The sequence below is a fragment of the Sinohyriopsis cumingii genome, chromosome 10 (genome assembly GCF_028554795.1).
Source record: "Sinohyriopsis cumingii isolate HCF-2022 chromosome 10, ASM2855479v2, whole genome shotgun sequence".
In the NCBI taxonomy this organism is placed as follows: Eukaryota; Metazoa; Mollusca; class Bivalvia; order Unionida; family Unionidae; genus Sinohyriopsis; species Sinohyriopsis cumingii.
Genome location: NC_142970.1, coordinates 52,314,715 through 52,336,283, shown reverse-complemented (window position 1 = coordinate 52,336,283; position 21,569 = coordinate 52,314,715). Strand labels below are relative to the sequence as shown.

Here is a 21,569-nt window from a genome sequence, read left to right as displayed (position 1 = left end):
CTCATACTTTTACATAAAATACAAACGTAACCAACATATATTTATGCAGCTTCATTAACATTCTGATTAGAGTCAAGAACACCATTGCATGATCTTTCCAGCCCTGCATAAGTAGATACTATTTTTCGGGAGAAGAATCAGTGCACAAAATTATTTGTTCATGTAGAAAATAAAGACGTGTCTTTCTTCAGTGCTGTATGCTGAGCTGTTCGGCAGTGACAGTAAATACGGGCCCTGCTTAATACATAATAAAGGTAACACACACACACACACACACACACACACACATATATATATATATATATATATATATATATATATATATATATATATATATATATATATATATATATATATATATATATATATATATATATATATATATATAATGCAAAACTAACGATATAAAAATGGAAACGCATTTTTAATTTAAATTAAGCATAATATCAGATACAATTTATTAAAGACTATTACCCACACAGCGATCACAATTTAAGTATTGGCCCCTTCTCTATCAAAATGTATAGAATCTCGGTAAAATATTCTCACAAACGTTATAAATGTTTCAATGAGAGACCAAACCATATTATCGGAATCACAAGTATTACATCATCATAGGAATTAATATTACTTACTCTAAACATAAATTAACATTCACATACGTTTTCAGTTATTATAATCTGGACTCTAAACATAAATTAACATTCTCATACGTTTTCAGTTATTATAATCTGGACTTGTTTAAGCCAGTGCAAAGTGGGGATCTGATTTTTTTCACTTTTTTATTAAAGTTCTGTCAGACTGATTGATTGATTGATTTTTTTTAACGGCGCATCAGCACTGTTAGACTATTTAGTGCCAAATAAAATGTTATTTGCATAATCTTTAAAAATTATAAAAGGTCCTATATCGACCAGCGATATAAAAGAACAAATGGTTGAAATTAAAACGGTAAGATGGTAACGGTGCAAAATAAAGCTACCCGATCAACGGGGGATGTAAATGTTGTATGTTAATGAAAAATGATGAAAAGGTATTAAAATGGGACGCTATATACATTGCATAAAACTGCACAAGGTGATAGTATAAAAGTTAGAGTTTAGAGTAAATATTTACGGTTTTCAGGAACTCTATAATACGAGTGATGTTTATAGCATCAGAAAGTTCTTTCATGTCATGTACAATGTAATAACGATCGCGCGTAGGTTGCAGGTCAAAACACTCTAACATAAAGTGCTTGACAGTGAATGGTTCATTGCAAGAAATGCACTCTGGTGGGTCTTCGCCTTTTAATATGTGGGAGTGGGTGATATAAGTATGACCAATTCGGATTCTTGCAATGACTACCTCCTCCCTACGCATGGTTCTGTAGGAAGGAGTCCATTCTCCTACAGTTGGTTTGATTCAATGAAGTTTGTTATTCAATGCATCATTCCATGATGCCTGCCACTTCTGACGAAAGGACTTTTTGATACAAGGTTTAAAATCAGTATACGGTATTTTAAAATCAGATGGTTCTTGAGTAAGGGCCATTTCAGCAGCGCTATCCGCTTTTTCGTTACCTTTAATACCAACATGGCTAGGTAACCAACAATATATTATATTGTGGGAGACACTCAGTTCGGTATTTTTGACGAGCATCTTTTACAAATATGGATTCTCCAGTTTTCTATTGTGTAGTGACTGAAGTACTGATAGCGAGTCTGATTGATTGATTGATTGATTGATTGATTATTTTTTAACGGCGCATCAGTACTTTTAGGCTATTTAGCGCCAAACAAAGTGTTATTTGTATAATCTTTTAAAACTTATAAAAGGTCCTATATCGACCAGCGATATAAAAGAACAAATGGTTGAAATTAAAAACGGTAAGATGGTAACGGTGCAAAATGAAGCTTCCCGATCAACGGGGGATGTAAAAAAGATGAATAGGTATTAAAATGCGACGGTACATATATTGCATAAAACTGCACAAGGTGATAGCATAAAAGTCAGAGTTTAGAGTAAATATTTACGGCTTTCAAGAACTCTATAATACGAGTGATGTTTATATTATCAAAAAGTTCTTTCATGTCATGCACAATGTAATAACGATCGCGCGTAGGTTGTAGGTCAAAGCACTCTATCATAAAGTGCTTGACAGTAAATGGTTCATTGCAAGAAACGCACTCTGGTGGGTCTTCACCTTTTAGTATGTGGGAGTGCGTGATATAAGTATGACCAATTCGGATTCTTGCAATGACTACCTCCTCACTACGCATGGTTCCGTAGGAAGGAGTCCATTCTCCTAGAGTTGGCTTGATTGCATGAAGTTTGTTACTCACGGCATCATTCCATGATGCCTGTCACTTCTGACGAAAGAACGTTCAGATACAAGGTTTAAAATCAGTATACGGTATTTTAAAATCAGATGGTTCTTGAGTAAGGGCCATTTTAGCAGCGCGATCTGCTTTTTCGTTACCTTTAATACCAATGTGGCTAGGTAACCAACAGTATAATATATTGTGGGAGAAACTAAGCTCGGTATTTTGGACGAGAATGTTTTTCAATAATGGATTCTCCTGTTTTCTATTGTGTAGTGACTGGAGTACTGATAGCGAGTCAAAGAAGATGATACTGTTTAAAATATGTTTCTTTTCTATATGTTGCAGAGCAAGGTCTATTGCTCTGACTTCAGCTGTAAAAAGTGATGCTCCATTTGCTAAGCGAACTTCCGTTGTGTCATTTCTAAAAACAAAGGCTGCAGCAGCCTTTTCCTCCTCCTTTGATCCATCAGTATAAATTCTGGTGTAGTTTTTAAATTCGGTGAGGAGTTCATGGTAATAGTTGTGGAAGACAGAAGGGTTTGTTTCGGATTTTTTTCCATCGTGTAGCGTAAAACGTACTTTTGGTTATTTAATTAACCAGGGTGGTGTTTCGGAGATGGACGTTTTCTGAATTTTACAAAGATCTATATTTGTAGTGTCAAGGTTGGATGATATTCTAATGCCAAAGGAAGGTATGGCGTTTGGTTTATTTTCGTATAAAGTTTTGTATCTGGGTTGAAAAACAGCCGAAAAAGCAGGATTCAGAGGATTTGATTTTAATTTGAGAGCATACTGTGCGGAAAGCATTTCTCTACGATGCGAAAACGGTGGTTCATTCGCCTCATCTAGAAGGCTTTCACACGGAGATGTCTTCAATGCTCCCACAGCCAGTCTTATTCCCTGATGATGAATTGGATCGAGCATTTTAAGATATGACTTTCGGGCTGAGCCATACACAACGCAACCATAGTCCAGTTTGGAGCGAATAAACGTTCTATATAAATTCAGGATGACTTTTCTATCAGCACCCCAGTCGGTGTGCGCTACTACTTTAAGTAGGTAAAGTGCTTTTAAGCATTTGGCTTTCAAGTTTTTTAGGTGTGAAATAAAAGTCAGTTTTCTGTCAAAGATTATACGTAAAAATTTTGTTTCCTCAACAACTGGAATAGGTGTTCCGTCCAGCGTGAGGCGAGGTTCTTCGTGGTGTCGTCGTAACTGACAGAGATGCATGCATACCGTTTTTGATTTTGAGATTTTGAAGCCGTTCGTACTAGCCCAATTTTGAGTCTTGTTTATATTTTGCTGTAGTGGTCTTTCAATTGTATGCATGTGCTTTCATCGATAACATATGAGAAAATCATCAACATATAGTGATCAATCCACACCAGGAGTCAAATACTTGGTGATGCTATTAATTTTGATATAGAAAAGTGTCACAGATAAAATACTGCCCTGGGGCAAACCCATCTCTTGCTCGTGCAAATCTGAGAGAGTAGAGCCCACTCGTACCTTGAATTCTCTGTCAGAGAGGAAGTTGGATATGAAAGAGGGCAGACGGCCTTTTAGACCTAGATCGAGTAGGTCTTTTAGTATCCCGTACTTCCATGTTGTGTCATAGGCCTTTTCTAAATCAAAGAAAACTGCTACTAAATATTCTTTCTTGATAAATGCATCGCGAATGAATGTTTCTAGTCTAACCAGATGATCGTTGGTGTTCCGTCCATAACGAAAGCCACTTTGGAAAGGAGATATTAAATTGTTAGTCTCCAGGTACCATACAAGCCGAGAATTGATCATTCGTTCCATTGTTTTGCTTGATTGATTGATTGATTTTTGATTGATTGATTGATTGTCTATTTTTTAACGGCGCATCAGCACTTTTAGGCTATTTAGCGCAAAACAAAGTGTTATTTGTATAATCTTTCAAAACTTATAAAAGGTCCTATATCGACCAGCGATATAAAAGAACAAATGGTTGAAATTAAAAACGGTAAGATGGTAACGGTGCAAACTAAAGCTTCCCGATCAACGGGAGATGTAAAAAAGATGAAAAGGTATTAAAATGGGACGGTATATATATTGCATAAAACTGCACAAGGTGATAGCATAAAAGTCAGAGTTTAGAGTAAATATTTACGGCTTTCAAGAACTCTATAATACGAGTGATGTTTATATTATCAAAAAGGTCTTTTCATGTCATGCACAATGTAATAACGATCGCGCGTAGGTTGCAGGTCAAAGCACTCTATCATAAAGTGCTTGACAGTGAATGGTTCATTGCAAGAAACGCACTCCGGTGGGTCTTCGACTTTTAGTATGTGGGTGTGGGTGATATAAGTATGACCAATTCGGATTCTTGCAATGACTACCTCCTCCCTACGAATCGTTCTGTAGGAAGGAGTCCATTCTCCTAGAGTTGGCTTGATTGCATGAAGTTTGTTATTCACGGCATCATTCCATGATGCCTGCCACTTCTGACGAAAGAACTTTCTGATACAAGGTTTAAAATCAGTATATGGTATTTTAAGATCAGATGGTTCTTGAGTAAGGGCCATTTAAGCAGCGCGATCTGCTTTTTCGTTACCTTTAATACCAATGTGGCTAGGTAACCAACAGAATATTATATTGTGGGAGACACTCAGCTCGGTATTTTTGATCAGTATGTTTTTCAATAATGGGTTCTCCAGTTTTCTATTGTGTAGAGACTGGAGTACTGATAGCGAGTCGAAGAAGATGATACTGTTTAAAATGTTTCTTTTCTACATGTTGCAGAGCAAAGTCTATTGCTTTGATTTCGGCTGTAAAAATTGATGCTCCATTTTGGTAAGCGAACTTGCGTTGTGTGATTTCCACAAACAAAGGTTGCAGCAGCCTTTTCCTCATCCTTTGATCCATCAGTGTAAATTCTAGTGTAGTTTTTAAATTCGGTGAGGAGTTCATGGTAAGAGTTGTGGAAGACAGAAGGGTTTGTTTCGGATTTTTTTCCATCGTGTAGCGTAAAACGTACTTTTGGTTGTTTAATTAGCCAGGGTGGTGTTTCGGACATAGACGTTTTCTGAATTTTAGAAAGATCTATATTTGTAGTGTCAAGGCTGGATGATACTCTAATGCCAAAGGGAGGTATGGCGTTTGGTTTATTTTCGTATAAAGTTTTGTATTTGGGTTGAAAAACAGCCGAAAAAGCAGGATTCAGAGGGTTTGATTTTAATCTGAGAGCATACTGTGCGGAAAGCATTCTCTACGATGCGATAACGGTGGTTCATTCGCCTCAGCCAGAAGGCTTTCACACGGGGATGTTTTAAATGCTCCCAGAGCCAGTCTTATTCCCTGATGATGAATTGGATCAAGCACCTTAAGATATGACTTTCGGGCTGAACCATACACAACGCAACCATAGTCTAGTTTGGAGCGAAACACTTGGTGATGCTATTAATTTTGATGTTAAAGAGCGTCACAGATAAAATACTGCCCTGGGGCACACCCATCTCTTGCTCGTGCAGATCTGAGTGGATATAGCCCACTCGTACTTTGAATTCTCTGTCGGAGAGAAAGTTGGATATGAAAGAGGGCAGACGGCCTTTTAGACCTAGATCGTTCAGGTCATTTAGTATCCCGTACTTCCATGTCGTGTCATAGGCCTTTTCTAAATCAAAGAAAACCGCTACTAAATGTTCTTTCTTAATAAATGCATCGCGAATAAATGTTTCCAGTCTAACCAGATGATCATTGGTGCTACGGCCATATCGAAAGCCACTTGAAAAGGAGATATTAAATTGTTAGTTTCCAAATACCAGACAAGCCGAGAATTGATCATTCGTTCCATTGTTTTGCACACACAGCTTGTGAGTGCAATTGGTCGATAGCTGTTGGGGTCTTGGCTATCTTTACCGGGTTTGGGGTCTGGCATTACAGTTGTTTCTTTCCAGATTTGTGGTACATTACCAGTAATCCATAAATCATTGAAGAGTTTCAAAAGAGATGTTAATGATGATTCTGGAAGGTGTTTCAAAAACTGGTAAGGTATTTCGTCAGGCCCAGCGGATGTATCATGGGCCTTATCTAAAGCCTTCCTAAGCTCCGATAGTGACAACAACTGATTATAACTTTCCGAGTTGTTGGATGTAAATTTTAAACGTGACTTTTCTTTTTCGAGTTCTAAGCTTTCGGAAGGCTTCTGAATAATTAGATGACGAGGATTTTTTAGAGAATGTATCAGCAAGAACATTTGCTATGTCACGTTTTGAGCTAAAATTGTTTCAGATGTCGGAAAGAATTGTGTTTTCTCTTTCCGTTTATTTTGCGGAGCGTGTCCCAAATTTTCCTAATTGAGGAACGAGAGTTTAAAGTGGAAACATATTTCTTCCATGATGCTCGTTTACTCTCTTTGATTGTGCGGCGACCTTTGGCCCGGAGAATACGATATTTACTTAAATTCTCGGGCGTCGGATGATTGTTAAATTTTTTCAAGGCTTCTCGGCGTTGCCGTATGGCTTCCTTACATTCCTTAGTGAGCCAAGGTTTTAGGGTTCTTTTACAGTTTGTTGAGGACTTGGGGATAGATTCTTCTCCAATGTCGGTTAAAATAGATGTAAAATGCTGAATGCGATCGTTAACATTGAAAACTGTACCTGCATTCAGCCTAGTTTTACAGAGTGTTTCAAACTTGGCCCAGTCGGCCTTCTTTAAATTCCATTGTGGAATTACTTCATCAATTGTAGAGTTAAGATTTACAAGGGAGATTGGGAAGTGATCAGTGCTGTGAAGGTCATCAGCGACCATCCATTCATAGTCCGAAAGCAGCGAAGGAGAACAAATTGTCAAATCGATCCACGTGTATGTACCCGTCCCTGGGTGTAAATATGTTGCTGTTTTGGTGCTATATAGACACAGATCGTGTCTAGAAATAAAGTCTTAACTTTGTGACCTCTGTCACTTATATGATTCGATCCCAATAAAATGTTATGGGCATTAAAGTTCCCGAGTAAAACAAATCGCGCGGGAAGCTGTTGAACAAGGTGGTCTAATTCGTTTGGTACTAGGTTAGTGCTTGGTGGTAAGTAAATAGAGCAAAATGTAATCACTCGATGAAGAGTGACGCTTACAGCAATGGCTTGTAAATTTGTGTTTAGAGGGATGATGCTATGAGGGGCTCTGTTGTTCACAATAACAGAGACTCCTCCTGAGGCCCTATCAACATTTTGAGAGTAGTTGTTAAACAGGGAGTAATTTTAAGTGTGATGTTATCCGTATTTTTCAAAAATGTTTCCTGAAAACATAGTACAGAAGGATCATGTTCGTTTAAAAGCAGAAGAATATCATTGTAGTTGGCATTAAGTCCTCTACAATTCCATTGTAAGATGGTGTTCTTCATTAAAACTTTATATTAAAGATTCAGGACCTAGGTTAGACCTTTCGCGGAGGCAATCTGTTTGGTTATTTATCTGGAGGAAGTACGGGGGTGTATTTTTTGTTGTTAGGTGGGGAGCTACCTTGAGGACGTGGAGCACATTCTTCTGCATTCATGTCCTCTAAGTCTCCAAACCTATTGTCAACTTTATGGGGTCATCAGACCCCTTTTGCTGCCTATTTGTTTCTGACATTTTCTTGCTATTTAGTGATCTTGGTGGTGGAGTATTGTTGAGTGTTGTTCGCGTCGATGTTGAGTTTTTCTGGGGTTTGTAGTGCGGGATGTTCGAGTCGGAATGGGATTAAGGTAGTTTTGTTTGAGTCTAGGCGTCTTTCGTTGTTTTTTTGGTTGCTCTTCACTACAGTTGAGAAGGATGGGCCGGGGAGTCATCTAGCATGAACAAGCTTCCTGGCCTCTGGATAGGGGATGTTGGACGTGTATTCAATCATCTGGATTTCCTTCTCCTGTTTCCATGTGTCGCATTCCTTTGAATTAGCATGGTATCCTTTGCCGCAGTTGACGCAATGCGGAGTGGCTTTGCACTCTGGTTCCCGATGAGAGGGGTCGCCACATCAGCCGCATATTTGGCTTCCAGAGCATCGGTCTTCATGATGGCCGTATTTTTGACATTTGTAGCATCGAAGGGGATTTGGTATGTATATCTCAACCTTAACTTGTAGGAATCCAACTTTGACCACTTTAGGTACTGTTGGCTTATTGAAGGTGAGTATAATAGTGTTGGTGTCCTGCAGATTGTTGTTTCGTTTGATACGAATTCTGCGGACTGCAGTGACACCTTCATTTTTCATCCCCTCGACGATTTCTTTGTCGCTGACTCCTGCTAGGTCACGGCAAAGAATAACGCCTTTTGATGTGATAAGTGTCTTTATTTACTCTCTCACCTTCTTTATCTTTCTCCTTGTATCTCTCTTGATGCCATCGTGTATAAGTGTAGAGTGGGCGAAACAGCTTATTGGAATATCGTGAAAGGTCTTAATTTTTTGGATATTTTCAGTATGTGCTTTGCGCTCACACTCTACAAGTAGGCCACCTGATTTAAGTTTTTTGACGCTTTTCGGCTTGCCGACTAATCCAAGTATAGTCTTTTCGACTATAAATGGCGATAGTGCAGCAAGTGGTTTAGGCTCGTCTTTCGATTGGATGACCATGAAGCGAGGAAAGAATTCCACACTACATGGCTCATCCTCCGACTCTGATCCAGTTTTGGTACATTTGTTTTGGTTTTTTATGGAATTATCCATGATGGCTTGAATAAAAATTCAGCACCCGTGCTCTCCACCCACCAAGGAGCCCAACAAAGGGACACTTTTCAAGTGCCAGGGATACACAGATGCCATACTCAGTTGATAAAATTACCTTTGATTGACCCTGAAGTCGCCAATTTCTAAGGTCGGTAAAATTACCCCCCGATTGACCCGTCAAGCCACCGCCTTCTAGGAAATCTTCTAAGACATGGAAAAGGGAAAGATAAAGGAATAGAATATAGGGGCAACGGTGGCATCAAGAGAGATACAAGGAGAAAGATAAAGAAGGTGAGAGAGTAAATAAAGACTTCCTAGGCTCGGCGAGACCAGCCGATTTGTCGGAACCTGGCCCATCGCGACCACCTGTCAAGGAGAAGTAGAAGCCAAAGTAGTGTATTGCATGGAAAGCCTCTGCTCAACTACCAGGATCCTTTCCTCCCCCGACACGGGACGCAACCCACGGCAAACAGGTTGCCTCTACTTAATCGCATTTTACGACACGTAGCGAGGCACGTCGGGCCAATCCTACAACTCCGGACCCGCAGGGGGACGAGTCGGAAAAGATCATGCTGTTAAAATACGTTTGTTTTCTATATGTTGCAGAGTAAGGTCTATTGCTCTGATTTCGGCTGAAAAAAATTGATGTTCCATTTGGTAAGCGAACTTGAGTTGTGTTTTTTTCACAAATGAAGGCTGCGCAGCCTTTTCCTCATCCTTTGATCCATCAGTGTAAATTCTTATGTAGTTTTTAAATTCGGAGAGGAGTTCATGGTAAGAGTTGTGGAAGACAGAAGCACTTGTCTCGAATTTTTTTCCATCGTGTAACGTCAAAAGTACTTTTGGTTGTTTAAGTAGCCAGGGTGGTGTTTCAGAGATGGACGTTTTTTGAATTTTTGAAAGATCTATTTTAGCACTGTCAAGGCTGGATGATATTCTAATGCCAAAGGAAGGTATGGCGTTTGGTTTATTTTCGTACAAGGTTTTGTATTTGGGTTGAAAAACTGCCGAAAAAGCAGGATTCAGAGGGTTTGATTTTAATTTCAGAGCATACTGTGCGGAAAGCATTTCTCTACGATACGATAACGGTGGTTCGTTCGCTTCAGCTAGGAGGCTTTCACAAGGGGATGTTTTAAATGCTCCCAGAGCCAGTCTTATTCCCTGATGATGAACTGGATCAAGCATTTTAAGATACGATTTTCTGGCTGAACCATACACAACGCAACCATAGTCCAGTTTGGAGTGAATAAACGTTCTGTATAAATTTAGGATGACTTTTCTATCAGCACCCCAGTCAGTGTGCGCTTCTACTTTAAGTAGGTTAAGTGCTTTTAAGCATTTAGCTTTTAAGTTCTTTAGGTGTGGAATAAAGGTCAGTTTTCTATCAAAGATTATACCTAAAAATTTGGTTTCCTCAACAACTGGAATAGGTGTTCCATCCAGCGTGAGGTTCGGTTCATCGTGATGTTTTCGTAACTGACAGAAATGCATGCATACCGTTTTTGATTTCGAGAATTTGAAACCGTTTGCATTGGCCCAATTTTGAATTTTGTTTATATTTTGCTGCAGTTGTCTTTCAATTGTATGCATGTGCTTTGACCGATAACATATTAGAAAATCATCAACGTATAACGAGCAATCCACACCAGGAGTCAAACACTTGGTGATGCTATTAATTTTGATGTTAAAGAGCGTCACAGATAAAATGCTGCCCTGTGGCACACCCATCTCTTGCTCGTGCAGATCTGAGTGGGTAGAGCCCACTCGTACTTTGAATTCTCTGTCGGAGAGAAAGTTGGATATGAAAGAGGGCAGACGGCCTTTTAGACCTAGATCGTTCAGGTCATTTAGTATCCCGTACTTCCATGTCGTGCCATAGGCCTTTTCTAAATCAGAGAAAACCGCTACTAAATGTTCTTTCTTAATAAATGCATCGCGAATAAATGTTTCCAGTCTAACCAGATGATTATTGGTGCTCCGGCCATATCGAAAGCCACTTTGGGAAGGAGATATTAAGTTGTTAGTTTCCAGATACCAGACAAGCAGAGAATTGATCATTCGTTCCATTGTTTTGCACACACAGCTTGTGCGTGTAATTGGTCGATAGCTGTTAGGATCTGCGCTATCTTTGCCGGGTTTGGGAACTGGTATTACTGTTGCCTCTTTCCAAATGTTTGATACATTACCAGTAATCCATAAATTATTGAAAATTTCCAGAAGGACTGTTAATGAAGGTTCTGGGAGGTGTTTCAAAAACTGGTAAGGTATTTCGTCAGGCCCAGCGGATGTATCGTGGGCCTAATTCAGAGATTCCATCAGCTCAAACAGTGTAAACGGTTGACTATAACTTTCTGAGTTATTCGATGTGAATTTCAACGGTGTCTTTTCTTTGCGAGTTTTTAATCTTCTGAAGGCTTCTGAATAATTAGAGGATGATGAAGTTTTGGAGAAGCTATCAGCAAGTATATTAACTATGTCATTTTTGGAATTGATATTCTTGTTGTTTAGTTTGAGATGTGGAAACGAATTGTATTTTCCCTTTATTTTACGGATCGTGTCCCAAACTTTCTTTATAGGGGAACGAGAATTTAGAGTGGAAACATATTTTTTCCATGATGCTCTTTTACTTTCTTTAATCGTGCGGCGGACTTTGGCCCGAACAATATGGTACTTATTTAAATTGTCGGGCGTTGGACGAGTAATAAAAGTTATCAGTACTTCTCTGCGTTGTCTAATGGCCTCTTTACATTCTTTTGTGAACCATGGTTTTGAGAGTTTTTTACTGTTTGGTGAGGACATGGGAATGGATTCTTCTGCAATGTCGATCAAAACAGAAGTAAAATACTGAAAAGGGTTATTGTCGTTTAAAACAGTATCCCTGTTAAGTCTAGTTGTACAAAGTGTTTCAAATTTGGCCCAGTCGGCTTTCTTTAAATTCCGATGTGGAATTGCTTCGTCAATTGTAACGTCGGTGTTGATAAGAGCTTGGAAAGTGATCACTGCTGTGAAGGTCATCAGTGACCTTCCATTCATAGTCCAAAAGCAGCAATGGGGAACATATTGTTAAATCGATACATGTGTATGTACCCGTTTCTGGGTGTAAATATGTCGGTGAATTGGTATTATATAGACACAAATCGTGTCTGGAAATTAAGTCTTCTATTTTGTGACCTCTGTCACTTATGTGATTTGAACTCCATAAAAGGTTATGGCCATTAAAATCCCCGAGTAAAACAAAGTGTGCGGGGAGTTGTTGAACAAGGTTGTCTAATTCGTTTGGTAATAAGTTGGTCTTTGGTGGTATGTAAATAGAACGAAAACGTAATCACTCGATGAAGAGTGACGCTCACAGCAATGGCTTGTAAATTTGTGTTTAAAGGGATGACGTTATGAGGGGCTCTGTTGTTCACAATAACAGAGACTCCTCCTGAGGCCCTGTCAAAATTTTGAGAGTAGTTGTTAAACAGGGAGTAGTTTTTACGTGTGATGTTATCCGTATCTTTCAAAAATGTTTCCTGAAGTCATAGTACTGCAGGATCATGTTCGTTTAAAAGTAGGAGAGTATCATCGTAATTTGCTTTAAGTCCACGACAGTTCCATTGTATGATGGTGTTCTTCATTATCCTTTTAAATTGAAGATTGTGCACCTAAGTTAGACTTTTCGCGAATGCAATTTGTGTGGTTATTTCTCTGAAGGAAGTATGGGGGTGAATTTTTTGTTTGTAGGTCTGCAGCTACCTTGAGCGCATGAAGCAGTTTCTTCTGCATCCATGCTCTCAATGTCGCCAAACCTGTTGTAGAGTTTGATGGGGTCATCTAACCCCTTTTGTTGCCTGTTTCCATGAGATTTTTTACTTTTTGGCGATTTTTGTCGTTGGGTATTATTAAATGTAGTCTGAGTAGATGCCGTGTTTTTCTGTGCTTGGTAATGGGGGTGTTTGAGCTTGGTGTTGAATCGGGTTTTTCTGTTTGTGTTTGAGCGTCCTTTGTTGTTTTCGGATTGTTCTTCACTACAGTGGAGAAGGATGGGCCATTTTGGCCTTAACGAGTTTTCTGGCTTCTGGATAGGGTATGTTAGATGTATATTTTACCCTCTGTATCTCCTTCTCCTGTTTCCAAGTATCACAATCCTTGGAACTGGTGTGGTGCTCTTTTCCACAGTTGACACAATGCGGAGTTTCTCTACAATCAGATTCCTAATGAGAATTGTCTCCGCATCGGCCACATATTTGGCTTTTTGAGCAGCGGTCTTCGTGATGGCCGTATTTCTGACACTTATAGCATCGAAGGGGATTTGGGATGTAAATGTCGACCTTTACTTGCAAAAAGCCAACTTTTATTACTTTGGGTACAGTTGGCCTGTTGAAGGCGAGTACAATGATGTTGGTGTCCTGCAGATTGTTATTACGATTAATACGTATTCTTCGGACTGCAGTGACACCTTCATTTTTCATTCCTTCAATGATATCTGAATCGGTGACTCCAGCCAAGTCACGACAGCGAATCACGCCTTTGGACGTATTGAGTGTAGTGTGAGCGAATGAGGTCACTGGGATATCAAAGAAAGTTATCATTTTCTTGATATTGTTTGTTTGACCTCGTCGCTCACACTCAACAAGAAGACAACCCAATTTAATCTTTTTAACACTTTTAGGTGTGCCAATCGAGCCTGTGATAGTCTTTTCGATGACAAATGGAGATAGTGCGGCAAGCGGTTTTGTGGCATCTTTAGACTGTATGCCCATGAAGCGTGGAAATGACTCCACACTATATGGTTCGTCGTCAGAGAATGATAGGGGTTTGGATCTTTTATTCTGACTTTTTTTTGGAATTTTCCATGTTGGCTTAATTAAAATTCAGCACCCGTGCTCCCAGTCCACCATGGAGCCCAACAAGGGGACACTTTTCAAGTGCCAGGGATACACAGATGCCATACTCAGTTGATAAAATTACCTTTGATTGACCCTTGAAGTCGCCAGTTTCTAGGGTCGGTAAAATTACCTCCCGATTGACCCGTTAAGCCACCGCCTTCTAAGACTTTGGAAACGGAAAGATACAGGAATAGACTAGAGGGTCAACGGTGGTATCAAGAGAGATACAAGGAGAAAGATAAAGAAGGTGAGAGAGTTAATAAAGACTTCCTAGGGCTCGGCGTGATCAGCCGATTTATCGAGACCAGGCCCATCCCGACCACCCGTCTAAGAGAAGTAGAGGCCAAAGTAGTGTATTGCATGGAAAGCCCTGCTCAACTACCAGGATCCTTTCCTCCCCCGACACGGGACACAACCCATGGCAAACAGGTTGCCTCTACTTAGTCGCCTTTTACAACACGTAGCGAGGCACGTCGGGCCAATTCTACAACCCCGGACCCGCAGGGGGATGCATCAAAAGAAAAGACAAAGCAGCGAGCGAAAACGTTAATGTCTTTTTAGGATTTAATGCGCCCTTCACGTGGGTTACTTTTTTTTCTTATTCAGTTGTACATTTTGTAGCCCCATAATATAACAAAACTCGTTTCTGTCACCATTTTGGTATATCGAGAAATCTGATAGTCTGTAGTGAGTGAAGAATGAGTGATACCCACTCTTAAATCAACGTAAAGTAATAGCTGTCACATATGTGTAAAATCAATCTGGCATTGTCTCGTAGTCTTTAAATTTATGACAATATTCGGAAGAGACTAATATCGTTTCAAAGAAGAACGAGACACATAGTTAAGTACTAAATGTCGTTTCTTCATAAATGTATTCTATCTTTATCCGAAATTTTATATCATATCATGCTTAAACGCGCCGGCCATTTCCGATGAACTTAATTACAACATAAAGTTTTTGTTTTTTAAATTAAGGAATAAGAAGATACAGTCATCTGGGAACATAGTGGTGCTTTTGACTTTGATGTTATGAATATAAAGCATATTATTCTTTGTGATAGACTCACAAAATTTAGAGAACCAGTTTAAAACCTTATCTTGACATTTTCACGGCCTCGTATTTAAAAAATAAAGCGAACATCCGATTTACAAACAGAACTCACTTATATAAAATGTTTATGCATATTTGAAGCAATAGTTTGGTGAATTTTATTTGCAATATAAATTTATCACTTCCGGATTGATACACAGAGTCCTGGGCATTTCCGGACATAGTTTCAAAATAATAATGTAGGCAAATCATGTCAAATATTTTGGGAAAATAACATTTTTTATGAAAAACCTTTCATAGGTTCTTGTGCTGATTACGAAATAAGCTAACAAAATCAATAAATTCCTACCTTTATGTGAAGTAAGCGGTACACCACGAAATGACCCCGATATCGTTCAGTTCATTTCGCCAAGGGCAAGCACCTTAAATTATAACTAGAATCTTACATCTGTATATAAATTATTGGCATCTAACCTTTTTCTCTCATCACTATATATATATATATATATATATATATATATATATATATATATATATATATATATATATATATATATATATATATATATATATATATATATATATATATGTAAGTTATCCATACATATAACGTGGGATAAACTCCTTTTCCTGTCTTCGGTTCATAAAGGTGTTAGTTTGTTTTCTTGAAGCCAATACAACTCATGCAATACAATTTGCTCTACTATCTAAATAAATGAGCGTAGGACTTATTTTCAGCATCTGAAGAATAAAAGTATTTAGTATAAAACATGACACACTGTCTGGCCCTGACTCGCTGATTACAGTGATCTCTTTCAAATCAATATTCAGTTCCTTTTGAATACAAGTTGCTATAATTGACTACGGAAATTAAATATGTTCCAGCACGCTCCGACGTTTATGACGTTAGATGACATGTGTACTAAGTTTTTGCTTGCTTTCTTTCTTCAGAGCTGTTCTACTATAGTCTTCTTCGGCTGTATATAACGAATTTGTCTTTAGCTCAGGAAAAACTCAACACCAGACAAAACAAAAACGAAGCAATTACCTCGGGAGAAGCAAATTATATAATAATGTATTTAATGTGTGAAATAAACTATACGTTTGTGAGAAATATGTTACGAATAAACTTACATCATTTTGATTATAATTATTCATACATTATTATGTTTCTTGATAGTTTGGGTTAGCTTGGGCTCCATGCAAAGCTATCAAACAAGGGTATGTCAGTGGGAGATCATCGACCATTACAGCAGTAAGTAATGGACATCAAGTTTAATTTACAAACGAAGTATGTATACCATTTATAACTGAGCGTTACAGAATTTTATTAAACATACATGTTATAACAGTCTGAAAATGTATTAAAATGAAAAGAGACAATTAAAACGTCATTCGCACAGCCATTTATTTCTTTCATTAGAAATTGCATAGTGTCGGATGATTGCATTTTCATTAAAACGTGTATCAGTTAGAACGAATGAGTGTCCTTTTTCATTTTATTTTAAAATAATTCACTGTAATTGTCATTTAATTAGAGTGCTCTTTATAGCTGCAGATCTGCTGAAGACGAGGGAGGTGTATCCATCCTTGAAATTAAATAGCAGAACTCGTTTTCATAAAATGTATACATAGTAGAGATCCGTAATATATAATAGGCGAAAAGACTGCTACTAATAAAGCTAGGTTTACATTACATAATGATTCTCTTTCAGCAATTTTTGATGCAAATGGATCAACATGCACCTGTATGCACGGTAAGGTTATTAAACAGCATCTTTACACATATTAGGCAATATATACCCGTAAGAACATCGTGTGATGCACGCTTTACTTACCCACTGCGTTTCCTTTGTTGTTTTGGATAAACATATTGTATTGTTCTGGCGAATCTCTAGATCCAGAATCACCATCATCGTTATCATTTAGCACAATAACATTTCACTGTCATCTTTGTAATTATCGTAATGATTATGAATTAATATCATTAACTTTACTTCGCGTTTGTTTTTATACCATTGCAGTAATTGGATCTATTCTCGTTGTAACCATATTATTGGTATTGTGATCGTTGTTACATTTACTGTTTAATTTTGTCCTAGTTTAAAAAGAATATAAGTTTAATATTTATTCGAGTTTCGAAATACATACCTCTGGAATTCTGGCGCTTGTATCGTTTAGAGCTTGTCTCTAATGCATTACCTAAGAACTCACTTAAAATTTAACATTACTGATTGGGGTTTTCCTTGTGTAGCTTTATCAACCAAGGCTAATTGTAACTGCTGTTGTAGTTGTCTTACTTAAGATTCTAATCTCACTGGGATAAAAAGTTATAAATGATTATTTAATCTTTCACGTGCACGTGAGGTCAGACATTATGCTCCGTAAGTGTTGTGACTACAGAGACAGGACACTTTCGAATAGTGTAGAACAGCACGTCGTCTTTGTGATAATGTACTCTATTCAAGCAACATCATTGCACGGCCTTCATGTGATATGCATGTAGCACTAACTCACATAATATTATTTTGGTACAGATATGTATTAAATTATACGAAGAGGTATTATTTAATATTTTTATATTCGATTACAGAAAACATGCATGTTAACGCTACACCATCGCATACAGATTTCATGAAAACCATCGCCTTAGCACACTCAACTGCACCAACAGACATGAAGGAATCGACCTCATCGACATTTATAACAACTATCATCCCAACAATACCAGAGAGTGTACCAACTATAAATGGTGCGTACAATTGCAAATAACATAGCAATCTGAAATATCTTAGTCTTAAAACATTAATAGAAGATTCCATGGAGGCAAATATTAGGCCACACAGAGATTTGCCTTTCCACGGCTGGAGTCAAAATGCTACAAGCAACAAATTTAATCTTTGATTCATTTAGTGTACCCGTGATTTATTCACACTGTTTATCTCAAACATGTATGACTATGAATTGAGGCGTATGTACCACAGATGGAGACCTTAACGAACACAAAAAGATACAGTCCGCGCGACTCCAAAGAACAAAGCAAAACCATAGGCAAATGTTAGGACTATTCAACAATTCCCGTCAACACGTGCTTCATTATATGTAAAAAGACTTTTAATATCTTACATACTAACAGGAACACTTAATTTTCCTTTTTCTTCCAATGCGACTATCTTTTTCTTCCAATGCGACTTCATACAATATAGGCCCTGCACCATTGATGATTTGTGTTATAGAGACAGACGAGGACACATTTGGTCAGACAAAAAACTGAAACAATTTTGTAACTTTAGTACTTACACCATATTAATTTATTTTCATAAGCATCAGTCCTAAATACATGCAAGAAAGTGACTACTATCGGTATATTGGCACATGGTGTTCAGCAGTCAAACCATAACGCGGGAAACTGTCATCTGGAAACTAACGATCACCAAGCACCTGATGCTTTGGTTATGAATATGTGCAATGTTTCAGACGCCCCCGAGACTTGGACAAGGGGACAAAATGTAAGTTATTTGTACATCTAATATAAAATCAACCTGCACAATTAAGTATTCTTCACCTATTTAAAAAAGCGCTATAAATCTTAAGATATGGCACAGAACATTTTTTACTTAAAATGATTGTCCCAAGGGCAGACTATGTTTTATTACGTAGTATGCCAAAAGATGTTATGTTGGTATTTGTAGTTGGAATTATGACCTTTCCTCTGTGATTCTGGATCATCCTACCACCAAACAAAACCAATACACATAACGTACTTTAATCATATTAATAAACTTTCATTAACCAAGCTGTTCATTCCCATACCAAACCTTCTTGACAAGAATGAAAATAAGACACATAATCCCACAATTGAGTCATCTGACCACTGCGAAGGTAAAATAATGTGTATAAACCTGCTCATCTTCAAGGTCACATGAAATTACCATTTTTATTTTCATTACCCAAGGTGATGTCAGTATGTGCGAGTATTCCTCTATACACTCCAGTCGCCACATTCTTTGATGGGAAATATCACAGGGAAGGAGGACATGCCGGAATATTCACTGGTTGTCTACTGGATGGTTTCAAGGTGACCAAGTGTTTTCTGTATGATTTTAAATGCGTCAGTGTTACAGCGTCATGCAATTTAAGGCAAATAAAACATTCATTATGCAATGCAATATCGAAACGCTGCCATGTCGCATCCGAGGTCAGTTCAACACATTGCGTTTCATACAATGGCTATAACAGTTTCATTCCGTGACCCGCTCTAGTTTAAGTTTCTGATGTTCAAATATTTTGCTTCTGAATGAGACTATTTTTCCTTCAAAAGTTGTACTTCTATGTTTCTACGTCTACAGGAATGTAATTTAACGGTACACGTGATCGAACATACTAATCCATTGTGTGTTAGCATTGAATTATTGAGGCTTAAAGAGTTATACAAGAAAAGATTTTATTAAGTCTATACTCGATCCAACTTTTGTTCAAAAGTCTGGTCCTTGTATAAAGTTATCGATTTTTGCAGATTGGTATCTTTGTCGTCGCTTCGGAATTGCAAGTATAATTTTGCTGGCTTTTGAGAGCAGAGTTTTTTCCACTGGCAATCTTCCACCATGAAATCGTTTTGGCGCTCAATTCCACAGTATATTATTTATGTTGAAATCAGAAACAATCAAATTCTCTGATTCTTCTGTTTCCATTGCATATTCTCCGCGATTAATAGTTTATTCTGAGCATATATAGTGTTTGCCCGTCTGCATCATACATGTCCAATAGCTTATATTGACATATCTAGCTTAAATTTGAAAAATGAATGAGCATTAGTATTCATGATGACTCGGGTGAAAACCATTCAAAACGAAAAATGATGAAACATTCTTTATTTCATCGAAACGTACAAAATTCTAACATTTCATTATAAAACATAGTCATACATACATCATCAGGATTTGTAACTCTGCATTTTAGATCATAGTTCAGGAGTGCGACCAGAACATAACAGTGATGCACCTAACGACTGGACACCAGCCGGATCCGGTTAATTATTTCATTATTATGTAAACAGTGTTTAATAAACGTGCATTCAACAATGTGCGCAAAAGTAAATAATTGTTAGCTCTTATATTGCACGTGTTGCTATTTTTGCATGAACTGACTGGAAAATGTTTTAGTTTTTCATTCCTCCTGGGCAGTGGCTTTTATACAGCAAAATTTATCAATAGTACGTATAGGTTTTACCGGCATCAGATAATCCTTGTTATAGTGTAACAAGCAAAAGCCTGTTTGAAAGTAAACTGCAAAGTGAAGTGTCTTCCTAAAACTTATCTGGAAGACAATACTCTCGAACCAAAACAAATATCGACGAATTTGTAGCTTAACTATTGAATATCAATGATACGAGGCTGCTCATCTATATAGCAGAGAAATCAAACACCTATATTGCGGAGTTACTCATTTGTGTGAACGAATCAATACAGATATTTCCACCTGCATAATAACCCAACAGGCAATGGAAATAAAAATTCAAAACAGGATAAAAAGAATGATAGCCAAATTTAAATAGAAATGTAATGATATAAATGCCGTACGTTATAGTTATGCACTGTGAGACATCATTGATAAACAAATACTAAATTTGATATATGGAGAAGCACTATATGATCTCCCCCAGACATTATTTACATAAAGCATTGATGGCTGGAGGATTAAGCATCCAGTAGCATCTACAACATAAAAAGATAAATGTACTAATTATAATAAGAAATCTGATAATTAAAATGCCGTGCTTGTGCAGCCATATACAGATGGGGGGGGGGGGGTTTGCACTGTGACTAAGAACCCTGAAATATATATAAAAAAATAAGCTGACCAAATTTATATATTCCCCCAGTTTAATGGAACATGTTTGCAATATAAATGTTAAGTATAGAAATACACACTAAATTTGGCCCAAGATGGAAGATAAGCAGCAGGGGGGGCGAATCCGACATTTTGTCCAATCGTCATTTGGCTTAATTAATACTTTCTGCAACTCAACGATCTAGTGTCGTCAGCGCCCGGTAAAAAAAAAGACGACGTCGTCGTCGGGGGATCGTCCAATCGTCATTTGGTTTAATTAATACCTTCTGCGCGCCGATCCCATCGTCGTCAGCGTCCGGTAAACACAGCGACGACCGCGTCGATGTCATCGGCCCCCCCCCCCCTGCTGCTATGATCTTACAAACAGAGTGATCACTAACTCCTCCTCTTGTAGATCAATTAGGTTATTTGACTGATCGGTAAGTCTGAAATTAATTCTCGTTAAATACCGATTATGGCATCGCATATAGACCGGATTAATCGGACTCTCAATGATCAAAAATCCCGGAGGGGCTGTTGGTGAAAACGAATAAAGGATATACCCCTGTTGAGCTTGATTTGATTGCTTGGTATCCACCTGGTAACTCCCTTCGATAACATCACACACCAGATTGATTGCTATCACCGATGCAATATTTACGTTGTATGGAGCAATATGCCTACCACCATCTCCGTTATCGTATCTGAGGATAGTTGATGGGGGGGCGTCCGCGGGTGGATTCTTAGGCCATCCTAGTATGGTTCTTATTGAACTGTTATAAATATCAACCATATACCCCGGTGTGCTTATTTCAATCGTCGACGATAACGTCGGTTCATG

General features: G+C 38.0%; 1 protein-coding gene across 1 annotated transcript in view; it reads left to right on the top strand.

Moving 5' to 3' along the window:
* Nucleotides 1–19,999, top strand: part of LOC149790156 (uncharacterized) — a 54,318-nt gene extending 34,319 nt beyond the window's left edge. The window contains exons 9-15 of the mRNA XM_089972147.1: nucleotides 192–254; nucleotides 16,080–16,154; nucleotides 16,615–16,656; nucleotides 17,493–17,651; nucleotides 18,224–18,408; nucleotides 18,855–18,977; nucleotides 19,859–19,999. Of these exons, the coding sequence (XP_089828273.1) occupies nucleotides 192–254; nucleotides 16,080–16,154; nucleotides 16,615–16,656; nucleotides 17,493–17,651; nucleotides 18,224–18,408; nucleotides 18,855–18,977; nucleotides 19,859–19,951 (740 nt within the window). The 3' untranslated portion in view covers nucleotides 19,952–19,999. The remainder of the gene's footprint in view (nucleotides 1–191; nucleotides 255–16,079; nucleotides 16,155–16,614; nucleotides 16,657–17,492; nucleotides 17,652–18,223; nucleotides 18,409–18,854; nucleotides 18,978–19,858) is intronic.
* Nucleotides 20,000–21,569: the final 1,570 nt, after the last annotated feature.